General features: G+C 39.4%; 1 protein-coding gene across 1 annotated transcript; it reads left to right on the plus strand.

Moving 5' to 3' along the window:
• The first annotated feature begins 1,209 nt into the window (after positions 1–1,209).
• On the plus strand, positions 1,210–2,401 carry LOC105066864 (proline-rich protein 23C-like). Its single transcript, XM_010952312.2, has one exon. It carries the CDS (start codon positions 1,382–1,384, stop codon positions 2,399–2,401), a length of 1,020 nt encoding a protein of 339 aa, XP_010950614.2. The 5' UTR covers positions 1,210–1,381.
• The last annotated feature ends 10,674 nt before the right edge of the window (positions 2,402–13,075 follow it).

Consider the following 13,075-nt stretch of genomic DNA (forward strand, 5'->3'; position numbering starts at 1 on the left):
CAAGTTCTATGATCTTCAACTTGGCATAAAACAGAATCATTCTGGAGGGGATTACAAGAATCCCATGGCCAGGAATTCTGATCAGTGGTTCCGACATCCAGTAAAGAATGTGCATTTTACACCCATTGGCCAGAGAATACCAGTGCCTGCCAAGTCACAGACCACGAGGTTCACTGCCCATCCAGAGATTCCTGATTGAAATGTAATTCGGTAGAAAGCAACGCTATGAAGCCCTAAAAATGAGTAGATACTACGCTACTTCGTAAAAACGGACAAAGTGAGCAATGGCGTGTTTAAAGGACAACTGTGGTAGAAAATATTTCACTGTGCTCTACAACCACTGGCCAGTAGTACCTATTCCAAAATCAGTGTTGGGGGTTTTCTCTCACTAATCCTGGAAGAGCAGTTGAGCCACACCTTCCTTGGTTCCCTGGATTGGCAGGGCAGCTGCGCCTGCACACTGACCCTCAGATCAAAGGCGCCGCTGCTGCGTCATCTTCAGAGGAGCCTGATACTCAGACCCAGCTCTGCTGGTTCTGGGCTCCTGAGTAAACTGGTTCCTCTTTCACCATGACGTTTTCATTATCAGTAAACTGGGCTACAACAGATAACACCCCTCTGGTGTAGTTTAAGTCAAATTAGAGAAAGTAAACTCTTAGTTCGTTTGATGGGAGTGTAACAATGACCATCCTGCTAAACTGATTGATATACAAGTTGATCATGCAGCGGCTGCTATTAAGGCTCAATTCTAACGTGGCTTTCCCTTCACAACACCGCTGGAAGGACCTGACAGTTATTGACAACTTACACAAATTGAGGCTTAACTCACCCTATTACAAGACCAAAGGAAGCTAAAAGGTCACTTCCAGGGCGAGGTCTCAGGGGATGACGGAACTACATGTCAGGATCTTGGTGCAGCGTTCCACGCGCGGACTTAAACTTTAATCCATTTTCCGGTGAAGGTTTTCCGCATATCAGGTCAACTCCAGGAAAGCCAAGAACTTGACCCCGGAAACCTAGCCCTAGAGAGGCACCACTACTCCGCCCCCTTGAGGCCTATAAAAGTATTTCTCTCAGTGACCCATCCACCACAGCCCGGGCTATTCCCCAATTCAGTTACCTCCACTTGTAACTACCTAGTTACAAGCGGAGCCTCGGAGGGGGCGGAGCTTGGCGTGAGGCTGCTTTGCGACTGCCGTTCCTCTCGCGTCACTTACATGTTTAGCCCAATCCTGCGCAAACCGGTCCGCGTGAGGAGCTGAAGATTCCAACACCCAAGGCGGAACCCAGTAGCCACCCTAGAAGCCAGGACTGCAGAACTCCCTACAGGCGCCGCAGGATCTCCGAATATTTGTCCCGCGTCCCGAGGTCCTGAGCCCCAATGCCCCGGTCGGTCTCACCTGTCGGCCCACCTGTCACTGCCTGCACGACCGACTGCACCTCGCCCTCTGCCAGGCCCCGGACCCGCTGCGCCATAGAGGTAATGGGCAGCCGGCCCCGCAGCCCCAGCGCCTACTCTGTGGACCGGTGGGGACCTCAGGCCGAGGGACCCGGCCCTGCCAAGCGCCGCCGAACCAACGAGCCCTCGGACCCCGAGTCTGAGGCAGCGTCCAGCCCGGACAACCTGACCAGGCCCCGGGCCGCGGACGCGCGCACCTCTGTAGTGGTTCTGGATGCCGACTGTGCCTTATACCTGCCCCTAGACGACGTTGACCTGGTGCTGGAGCCCGAGGCTACGTCTGTGCAGCGAGTATCTCTCAGAGATCACACCGTTATGGTGGTCCCCGAAACCCTCCTGGCCTCCGTAACTGAATGCTTGGGAGGACAAGGCCACTCATCTCTCGGCCTGGAACAGGGAGCTCTTCTGAGCGCTCCCGGGGAGTATATCGCCCTCGAGCAGGGATTCTTCTACGGATCTGTCCCAGAGATCGCCGCACAAGAAGAGGTTTACGAGGAGGATGTGGACGCCGAGTTCCTGCCGCCTGGAATGGAAGCTGCAGCCGGCTCAGTCGCTGGGCTCCGCTCCCCTGCAAGAAGGGCATCTGACCCCGACATGTTGGGCCTAGTCCCAGAGCCCTCACCTCGGGCCTCCAACCCTAGTCCAGAGACATGCTCTCCTTATCAGGGCTACAACCTAGATTTCCACCTTCTGGAGCCCCTCCCAGACTCACCACTCCAACCTCTACCTCCTTCTCCCAATCCAGCTCCTCACCAGCGCCCCCAACGCCCTCATGGTCCTGCGCGCAAGGCCCAGAGATGCCTGTTCCCGGAATCAGTTGCCTCCCTCAATTCCTCGCCACCTGGCTTGGGAGCGGGCCAAAGTCTTATGATACTGGTTTTGTGTATATTGCCCACCGGGCAACAATCACAACAGGCAGGTATTTTTTTGGATGCACGCTGAATTGCAGAATTTGGCATCAGTGGCTGACTAAAACACCAGACAGGAAGATCACCTGGGCAAAGAGAAGCCACTTGAAATACAGTGTCCTTGCAGACATCCAGACTGCTGATTCGGTTTCTCTAGGGAGGTCAGCCTTAAGCAGCTCTACCCCCTCCCCACCCCCCACCCCCCACCCCCGTTTTCCTTTCAAACCTAAGCGCCAGCAGTTTTCTCTAAAAAGGCATGCTTTTCCAGGTGTCCTACCGCTGCCCATCCACCACCACCGTCCCTGCAGCCCCATAATAATTGCTAAACTTCTTTTATTTACAGGGCTTTGGCACTTGTGTCCCTGCTAGTTGATGACAACCCTCTAACCATTTTGATCTTTTCTGGATGGTGGCTGCAGCCCCCCTGGGGGGATCTAGCCAGTGGTTGTAGGTGGACAAATATTTGTAGGATACAAAACACAGGATGGAAACAATGATCACTGACTATTTTTCAAATGACTAGGTGGGCAAATTTAACTATATTGCTGGGCTTGTGGGGGTATTTTCCCATAAGAACTAACTGTTTTCCATTCTTTTCTTATTTGTTTTTAATACAACTCTCTTGTTCTGGAAAGTTTGAAATTCTGAAGATTCCATGTTTTTATACTACTAAGATTCCAAATATGTTTCGTACATTGTTACTGGCATATAGAAATAATTTGTTCTTATGTTGTTCTGTATCCAGCAAATTTATTTAATTTATGTAATCAGTTCTCTGTAGATTGTCTTGTTTGACCGATAAACATACTAATATCTCCAAATAATGAGAATATTGTCTCTTACTTTTTGACAAGCTTCATACATCTTATTTTTCCTTAAACTGTTTTTATTGGATATTACTTCAAATCCAAGTTGAACTGTATGTTCAATAGGGTCATCTTGTCTTTTCTGTGTAAAGTATAGGTGATTTACAATATTGTATTAATTTCAGGTGTATAAAAAATCAAAATTTTATGGATAATATTCCAATTAAAGTTATTACTAAATAATGGGTATATTTCTTTCTGCTATCCAATATATCCTTGTTGCTTATCTATTTTACGCATAGTAGTTTGTATCTCTTACTTCCATATCTATCTTGTCCCTCCCTCCTTCCCTCTCCCCACTGGTAACCACTAATTTGTTCTTTATATCTGTGAGTCTGTTTCTGTCTTATTATATACATTTATTTGTTTTCTTTTGTTAGAGTCCACATGTAAGTGATAATATACAGTATAATGCTTTCTCTGTCTGACTTATTTCATTAAGCAGTACTCTGCAGGTACACCCATGTTGTTGCAAATGGTGGAACTTCATTCTTTTTTATACATATATATTTCACATATTATTTATCCATTTCATATGTAATGGTGAGATCACAGAATGACTGAGTCCTGAGACATTGGATATTCATGTATCTACAGGAATTACTTGAATCCCCAAATCTCTTTTAATCCTCTTGTCCTACAATAGTGGCCCACCACTCTCTATAAAAGCTTGCTCATCTACCTTGCTCTAAGATGAGGCAGAAGCATCTGCCTGGCCAGACAACATGCAATAACTTCAAGATTTGCCCTCATCTCCTCACTTGGCCAACAGGCCAGTAACTCAGTTTATAATATAATACAATAAATACAAAAGGTCCAGAGCAATGACTATGATACACTGGATATACTACCTAAGGATGAATAATATATCAGCCTAGTAGGAGTGTGGAAAGGCCTAGAGGGACACTGTATAACCAAGCAAAAAGCATGCACTGGAAAGGCACCAGTGTCACTAAGTTCAGAGGACCAGGGTGGGTCAGTGATGGCAGGAGATGCTATTAAGGAGCTAGACTCCTTTGTAGCTTTGGGGGTAATAGGATCTGAGAGACTGAATATACAAATGAACAATGGCCAGACCACTTACGACCACTTACAGAATTCTGACCCACAAACTTTCCAGAAACCAACCCAGAAACAAAATCATAACCTCTGTGGTAAGTGGCCCCAAATGATCAGACTCACCACTCTAATCTCTACCTCCCAAATGACCAGGACTTGGTCAACAACTGCCAGCTTCCCCAAGTTTCATCCCTCCTTCATCTTAGGACCAGCAAAAAAAAAGCCAAATATGCTATGCCTAAGACACAAACTTCACAAATCAAATCAATTACCTAGAATTCCCTGCTTCTAGTTAGCCTGTCTCTAGCTTCCCCCTGCCAACGACCTTCATTCACACACAACTGAATCCCTCCCTTTTTCCACAATAAACCTTCCCCACTCTCCTACCTGCCTATCACTCTCTCCAATCCAAGTGGTGGGCTGACTCTCTTGCTGTATAGAAACCTCTGAATAAACAGCCTCTGCCTGTTCTCCTTTGGGGGTCCTTATTTGATTTCCTCCAGTTCTCTTAGAGGTCCCAGTGAGGTATAGTCTCTACTGCCCCTCGCCATGGATCACAGCCCTGGACCAGCTGTGGTACCCATGAAGAACTTTGAGCTATAAGCTACTGTCAGCATATAGTGTCCACACCAATGTTCAAAGTCAATGCCACATCTGAACTGTCTCGTTGCATTGACTTCCTTAGCTATTTATTCTCAGTTTGGTACCAGGTTTTCTCACCAGTTCCATTTATTTGGCATCACTGGCGGAATCTGGACACTCCTTTTTATGCCCTTTTGTTCTCCTCATGATTCCATTTTCTGCTGTGCTGATTACACGTCTTGTTTTTCATAAGAAAGAGACTCACAGGGTAGAACACATATTATGTCCTATAAGCCTGTTGTTTGAGCCAACTTCAGTCTTGTGACTTTGCAGTTCTCATCAGAATGGCATCCATTTGGACACATTTTGCAGTGGGTCTTCAATAAAACCAGATGAGTTTCTCTTCTCCTAATTTCCTTTTGTGCTGAATGTTGGGCCTTGATCCACAAAGAGTATTCTCTCTAGTGTTAGGTAGTACAGACTGTGGAGTCTGCATTCAGAGAAGTCATGTTGGCTGCCTAAGACATGAGGTGCACAAGCACCAAATTTTACCCACATTGCCAGCTCTTACTGGGTAGTTTAAGTCTAAATCTACTCTTCCAGTAAAAAAAAATGCCTGCTTCTAACATACTAAACTCATCATTTTTGTGCCTATATCTCTAAATGACATAACTTCACTAAGGATGATTTGACTTGAACAAAATTGTTCCTTTGGGAGGTGTCTTAGAAGAGAAAGGAATAAGATTTCTCGGTTTCAATGAGCAGGCCATGTAAGGAGGCCTCCGAACAAAACTCTCAGTCAAAAGTTGTTTCATAAAAAAATTCTCTGGCCAAAGCTAATGATAAATTTGAAAAACAACAATAGAATTATTTCCCTATTAAATCCTCCATTTGCCTCTCTATTCCAGATCTTCCCCAGCTCTTCTCTGCCATTGTCTCTCCTAAACTTCCACTGACTCCTCTTTCCAAGTCTCCTCATTCAGGTCCCCTACCCTTTCCCAACAAACCTCCCAAGAACCCAAAATGCCAGCTGCCTCTGAAGATCGACCCCCATGCACCAGGTATTCAGACAACTGTAGAGTTTAGACCTTAGACTTAAGCTGAATTAGGAGCTACTTACAAAATTTCCCTAAATTCAGACAATACCAGCAAATATTCATGGAAGAATTTAAAATTATTTTGGGTGTATAAGACCCAGAATTACCTGGCATATTTCATTCATACACATATTGGTCAGAACTGCAAATGCTAATTTTCTGAAGGTAAGGCAGATTGAACTGACTCAGGAAAGGACCTACAGGATCTCTCTCACCACAGTATACCTAAGGGTCCAACAACAAGCCTGAAAAGTTGGATAAAGTCTCCTAAAAACCATACCTGAAACATTTCCAATAAAAAGCAATATAGCTACTCATTCTACATTAAACTCTGCCAATCTTGGCTCATTCTTTTCCTTGCTGTAAAAGTAGCACATGGATGACCAGTATTTCAAATGACTCACAGATTTTCCCTATCTCCCAGCCTTTAAATGTAACCTTTGAGGACTTTGACTGGAAACATTCCCTCCTACTCCATGACAACACATCTGCAAATCTGTCAGGGTAGAACTTACTTTACACATCAAATTATTATATTAAAAGCACACTAGAGGGACTATTTCTTGAAGTTTCAGAGGACTTGTCTATTCATAAGCAATTGTCTCTTCTGAATATACCTTTGCATTCCCCACTGTATTTAACACATACCGCAGGTCAAGATCTTGACACCATATCTGACCCTCTATGGGCTAGAAATTCCACTGACATAGAAAAAATAATGGGAGAAGAAACTATTCAGATATGTTCTACAAATCATTATCCAAACTTCCCCCAGTACCCTTGAAGCCAAAGAAAGAACTCAAACTTCTAGTTGAATCTTTTGTATATAAAGGTCTTTCCATCCACTGCCCTTATAACACTCTCATCTTGTAAGAAAAGAAACCAAACAGACAAGAGTATTGATTTGTTCAATATCTTAAGGTCATCAGCAAAACAGGTATACCTCACTTCCTGACAGAAATTAACTCATATACCATCCTATCTTCAATTCCACCTGAAGCCACTTGCTTTACTCCAATGAATCTTTGCTCTGCCTTTTTCCAGTGTGCTTCTAGGCCAAGACAGCCAATACCTTTTTGTCTTCACCTGGTGAATGATATCCCTGGACAGTCATGTCCCTGGAGTACCCTGGAGCCCCCTTCTGTTTTCCCCTGGTTCTCGATCGAGACTTAAAAGGTCTACATTTCCCTTGTGATTCATTTCTTAACACAATGTGGAAGGTAAGCTCCTACTTTGTTCAAAGAACAAGGAAGCCTATAAAAGGATTCCATTAGCTTGCCCCAGCCTTAGCAATAAAGAGACATAAAGTTTTCAAAATAAGTCATAATTTTGCCAGAATACATTATTGAGAGTGAGACTCATCTCAAGAGGAAAAATATACTCTTTTGATAGACTAAAGACTACTCAAACATATCCTAGACTCCCCACAAAACACAATTAAGAGTATTTCTGGTAGTAACCGAATATTGCAGACAATGAGTGCCAAGCTTTACCAAGGTTGAAACACTTCTTTATGAATTGACTAAGTCCTCAGTCAGAGACCCTCTCCTGGGGAGTTGAAATGTGAAGAGGACGTCTGTAAGCCGAAGAATGCTACCCAACAGCCCTTTTCTCTAGTCACATCTAACTACTAAAAGCTCTTATGTTTATTTGTGCATAAGCAATCTGACAAGCCCTCAAGTTTTTAACTCAACTTGATGAGAACAAGCAAAAACTCATTGCTGCTAAAAGTGGAAGAAACTAACATGTCTTTCAATAGTCAGATGGAGAAATACTCAGTGAGATAGATAGATAGATACATAGATACATAGATACATAGACAATGGAGTATTATTCAGGTTAAGAAAAAAAGAAATAAGCTACTAAACCATGTTATAAGTGGAGGAACTTTAAATGCATACTGTTAAGTGACAGAATCCTGTCTGGAAAGAATACTTACTATCTGAATTCAACTATATACATTCTGAAAATGGCAAAACTAAAGAGACAGAAAAGATCATTGGTTGCCAGAGGCTCCAAAGGAGCCAGGTGAATAGGAGGAGCACAAGTGATTTGTAGGGTGGGTATCACCTCCGTATGATACTATATGGACAGGTTCATAAGACAATTCGATCAAATATTTAAGGGAGAGTTATTATCTACTCTTCTCAAACTATTCCAAAAAGCTGAAGCAGGGAGAACATTTTCAAATTCATGCAGCGTTACCCTGATATCAGAACAAGACAAAGACACTAAAAAAAAAGAAAGATAATTACAGGCCAATATCATTTAATGAAAATACATACAAAAATCCTCCACACAATATTAGCAAAATGAATTCAACAATATGTAAAAAGGGTCTTATACCATAACCTAGTGAGATTTATTTCAGTGATTCGAGGATGAATTCCTATTCATAAATAATCAATGCGATATAACACATTAAGAAAACAAAGGATAAAAATTGAGTGATCATCTTATTATTGCATAAAAAGCATTTGACAAAATTCAATATCCATTCATGATAAAAGCTCTCAACAAAGTGGATATAGAGGGAACACACCTTAACATAATAAAGGCAATACATAACTAAGCCACAGTTCACATCATACTTAGTGGTAAAAGAAACTGAGAGCTTTTTCTCTAAGATCAGAAACAAGGCAAGGATGTCCACTCTTGCAATTCCTACGTAACACAGTATTAGAAGTCCTAGCACAGAAATCAGACAAGAAAAGGAAAGGGCAGAGGGGGAGGATATAGCTCAAGTGGTAGAGTGTGTGCTTAAAATGAATAAATAAATAAACAAACAAACAAACCTAATTACCTCTCCCCCCCAAAAAAAAATAAATAAATAAATAATTTTTTAAAAGAACAGTAAAAGGCAACCAAATTGGAAGGGAAGAGGTAAAAATGTCACTAGTTACAGATGACATGATACTATATATAAAAATCCCTAAAAACTTCACCAAAAAACTGTTAGAACTAATAAATGAATTTTGTAAAGTTGCAGGATACAAGATTAATACATAGAAGTCTGTTACCTTTCTACACACTAATAATGAACTATCAGAAATATAAATCTAGAAAACAATCTCAATTACAATTTCATCAAAAAAATAAAATACCTAGGAGTAAATTTTACAAAGGAAGTGAAAGACCTATACCCTGGAAACCATAACACATTGATGAAGGCAATTAAAGTTGATGTGAATCAATGGAAAGATATCTGATGTTCATGGATTGAAAGAATTAATATTGTTAAAATGTCTCTACTACTCAAAACAATCTACAAATTTATTGAAATTCCTTGCAATACACCCACATTTTTCACAGTATTATAACAAATAATTCTAACATGTATATGAAACCACAAAAGATCCTAAATAGCCAAAGTAATCGTGAGAAAACGAACAAAGCTTGAGGTATCATGCTCCCTGACTACAGACTTTACTACAAAGTTAGAGTAATCAAAACAGAATGGTACTGGCACAAAAACAGAAAAATAAATCAATAGAACAGAATGGAAAGCCCAGAAATAAACCCATGCACACATGGTCAATTAGCCTAAACCAAAGGAGGCAAGAACATATAAGGAGGAAAAGCCAATCTCTTCAACAAATAGTGTTGGGATAACTGGACAGCTACATGTAAAATAATAAAATTAGAACATTTTTTCACACCAGGTAGAAAATTAAACTCAAAATGGATTAAAAACCTAAATGTAAGTACCTGAAATCATAAAACTTCTAGAAGAAAATATAGGCATTATGATTTTTGACATGGTTTTTAACCATATTTCTTTGAATCTGTCTCCTCAGGCAAGGGAAACAAACAAAAAGAAAAAATGGGACTACATCTAACTAAAAAGTGCATGGTGAAAGAAACCATCAACAAAATGAAAGGCCAGCTACCGAAAAAAGAAGACATTCACAAATGATATATCCAACACAGGGTTAATATTGAAAATATATAAAGAACTCATACAACTCAATGTTAAAAAAAAAAAAAAAAAACTACCCAATTACAAAATGGGCAGAGGATCCAAAAAGACATTTTTCCAAAAACATACAGATGGCCAACAGGCTCGTGAAAGATGTTCAACACCACTAATCATAAGGGATATGCAAATCAAAACCACAATGAGATACGACTTCACACCTGTCAAAATGGCTATCATCAAAAGACAGTAAATAACAAATGCTGGTAAGGGTGTGGAGAAAAAGTACACTACTACACTGTTGGTGGGACTGTAAATTGGTTCAGCCAATATGGAAAACAGTATAAAGTTTCCTTAAAAAAATAAAAATATAACTATTATATGATCCAGCAATTCCACTCCTGGATATATATGCAAAGAAAATGAAAACACTATTTCAAAAAGATATATGTACCTCAATGCTGATAGCAGCATTACTTACATTAGCCAAGATATGGCAGCAACATAAGTGTCTATTAACAGATAAATGCATAGAGATGTGGTACATATATACAACGGAATAATATTCAGCCACTAAAAAACAATAAAAGTTTACCTTTTGTGACAACATGATGCACCTGGAGGGTATTAAGCTTAGTGAAATAAGTCAAATAGGGAAAGACAATTACTGCATGTTTTCACTTGTATGTGGAATCTAAAAAATAAAACAAATGAAGAAATATAACAAATCAGAAATAAACACAGATACAGAGAATAAACTATTGGTTACCAGAGGGGGAGAGGGTTGTGGAAGAGACAAGGGGTAGGAGGTACAAACTACTAGATATAAAACAAATAAATAACAAAAATGTAACATACAGCACAGTGAATATATCCAATATTATATAATAACATAATATGAAGTATAACTAAAAATATTGAATCACTGTGTTGTACAGTTGAAAGTAATATAACATTGCAAGCCCACTATCATTCAATATGAAATTTAAAATAACTAATTAATTTAAATGATGGGTAAAAAGTGCCAACAATTTTTTGCATAAATAGAAAAATCCATCCTAAAATTCATATGGAACCTCAAATGGCCCCAAATAGCCAAAACAATCTTGAAAAAGAAGATTAAAGTTAGGTCTCTCATATTTCCTAATTTCATAGCTTCAGTAATCAACATAGCTACAGTAATCAAAACAGGATGGTACTGGCATAAAGACAGAACAATGGATTAGAATACACAGCCCATAAACAAACTCCCGCATATATGGCATAATGATATTCAGCAAGGACACCAAGTCCATTTAATCGGGAAAAGATATACTTTTCAAAAAATTTTGTTGGAGGAAGGGTTTGAAATAGGAAAAGGAGATTAAGACATACAAATCTCCAGTTATAAAATAAACAATCCATGGGGATATAATACTCATCTATCCTATAGGAACAGATGATTACTAGACTTATCACGGTGATTATTTCATAATGTATGCAAATATCAAGTCACTATTTAGTGTACCTGAAACTAACATAATATTGTCCTTCAGTTATATTTCAATAAAATTTTTTGTTGTTGGGAAAACTGGTATCCACATGCAAAATAATAAATGAAGTTGTACCCTCACCTTACACCATATACAAAAATTAACTCAAAATGGATCAAGGACCTAAACATAAGATCTAAAACTATAAAACTCTAGCAGAAGGTATATCTCAGTGGTAAAGAGCATGCTTAGCATGCCCAAGGTCCTGGGTTCAATCCCCAGTACCTCCAATAAATAAGTAAACCTAATTACCTACCTCCTCAACTCCCCCACAAAAAAATAAATCTATAAAACTCTTACATGAAGACATAATGGAAAAGCTTCGTAACACTGAATTTGGCAATGATGTCTTGGATATGACAGCAAAAGTAAAACAGATAAATAGGGATACATCAAAAGTTTAAGTTTCTGTGCATCAAAGGACACAATTAACAGAGCAAAAAGGCAACCTATAGAATGGGAAAAATACTTGGAAAATACTTGCATATCTGATATATGGTTAATATCCAGAATAAATTAAGAACTACAACTCAACAGAAAAAAAATTAAAACCTTATGTTTAGATGTGCAAAAGACTTGATAGTCATTTATCCAAAGAAAATATACAAATAGACAGCAAGCTTAAGAAAAGATATTCAACATCACTAATCATTAGGGAAATGCAAACTCCATGAGATGTTACCTTATACCTATTAGGGCATTTGCTATTAAAAAAGAAAAAGGAAAAAAAAAAAACAAGTATTAACAAGGATGTGGAAAATTTGAAGCCATTGTGCACTGTTGGTCAGAATGTAAAATGGTGCACCCATTATGGAAAATAGTACGTCAGTTCCTCAATGAATTACAAATAGAACTACTATATAATCCATGAATTCTACTCTGAGAATATATTCAAAAGAATTGAAAACAGGATCTCAAAGAGATATTTGTACACTCCTGTTGATAGCAGCATTATTTACCAAAGGTGGAAGCAGCCCAAATGTCCATAAAAAAGGTAAATTAGTAAATAAAATTTGGTAGATGCATACAATGGAATATTATTCAGCCTTAGAAAGACAAGAAATTCTGACACACACCACAACATGGATGAATAACGAGGACACTATGCTAAGTGAATTAAGCCAGTAATGAAAGATAAGTACTATATGATTTTATTTATATGATTTATCTAGAGTAGTCAAACTCAGAGAAACAGGAAGTACAATAGTGGTTTTCAAGGGGTGGAGAGAGGAGGCAATGGGAAGTTGTTTAAAAAGTATAGACTGCTAGCTGCAAGATGAAAAAGTTATGGAGACTGGTTACATAATAGTGCAAATTTACTTAATACTAATAAACTGTACATTTAAAATGGTTAGGGAGGTAAATTTTATATTATGTGTCATTTATTATGTGTCTCTTGCATTATGTGTATTACCACAATTTTATTTAAAAGACATCTGAGATTACGTCCAGGTCATGTGTCACCTGTCAAAAACACAATCCTGGAAAAACTGTAAAACTGGGACATAGCCAAGAAAAAAGTTTCAAGGGCCCTTTGAACACTTTCAGATAGGTTTTTTTCCAGGTTCCACTCTCCATATCTGAACGTGTTTTGGTTTTGTATGTCTATTTTCAGGATGTGTTAAATCATTTCCCAGCTGAACATCTACACAGTTC

Source organism: Camelus bactrianus, chromosome 1 (assembly GCF_048773025.1).
Source record: "Camelus bactrianus isolate YW-2024 breed Bactrian camel chromosome 1, ASM4877302v1, whole genome shotgun sequence".
Lineage (NCBI taxonomy): Eukaryota > Metazoa > Chordata > Mammalia > Artiodactyla > Camelidae > Camelus > Camelus bactrianus.

Excerpts from the sequence above, each read along its gene's own strand:
- LOC105066864 (XM_010952312.2), top strand. The coding sequence starts at position 1,382 with ATGCCCCGGTCGGTCTCACCTGTCGGCCCACCTGTCACTGCCTGCACG.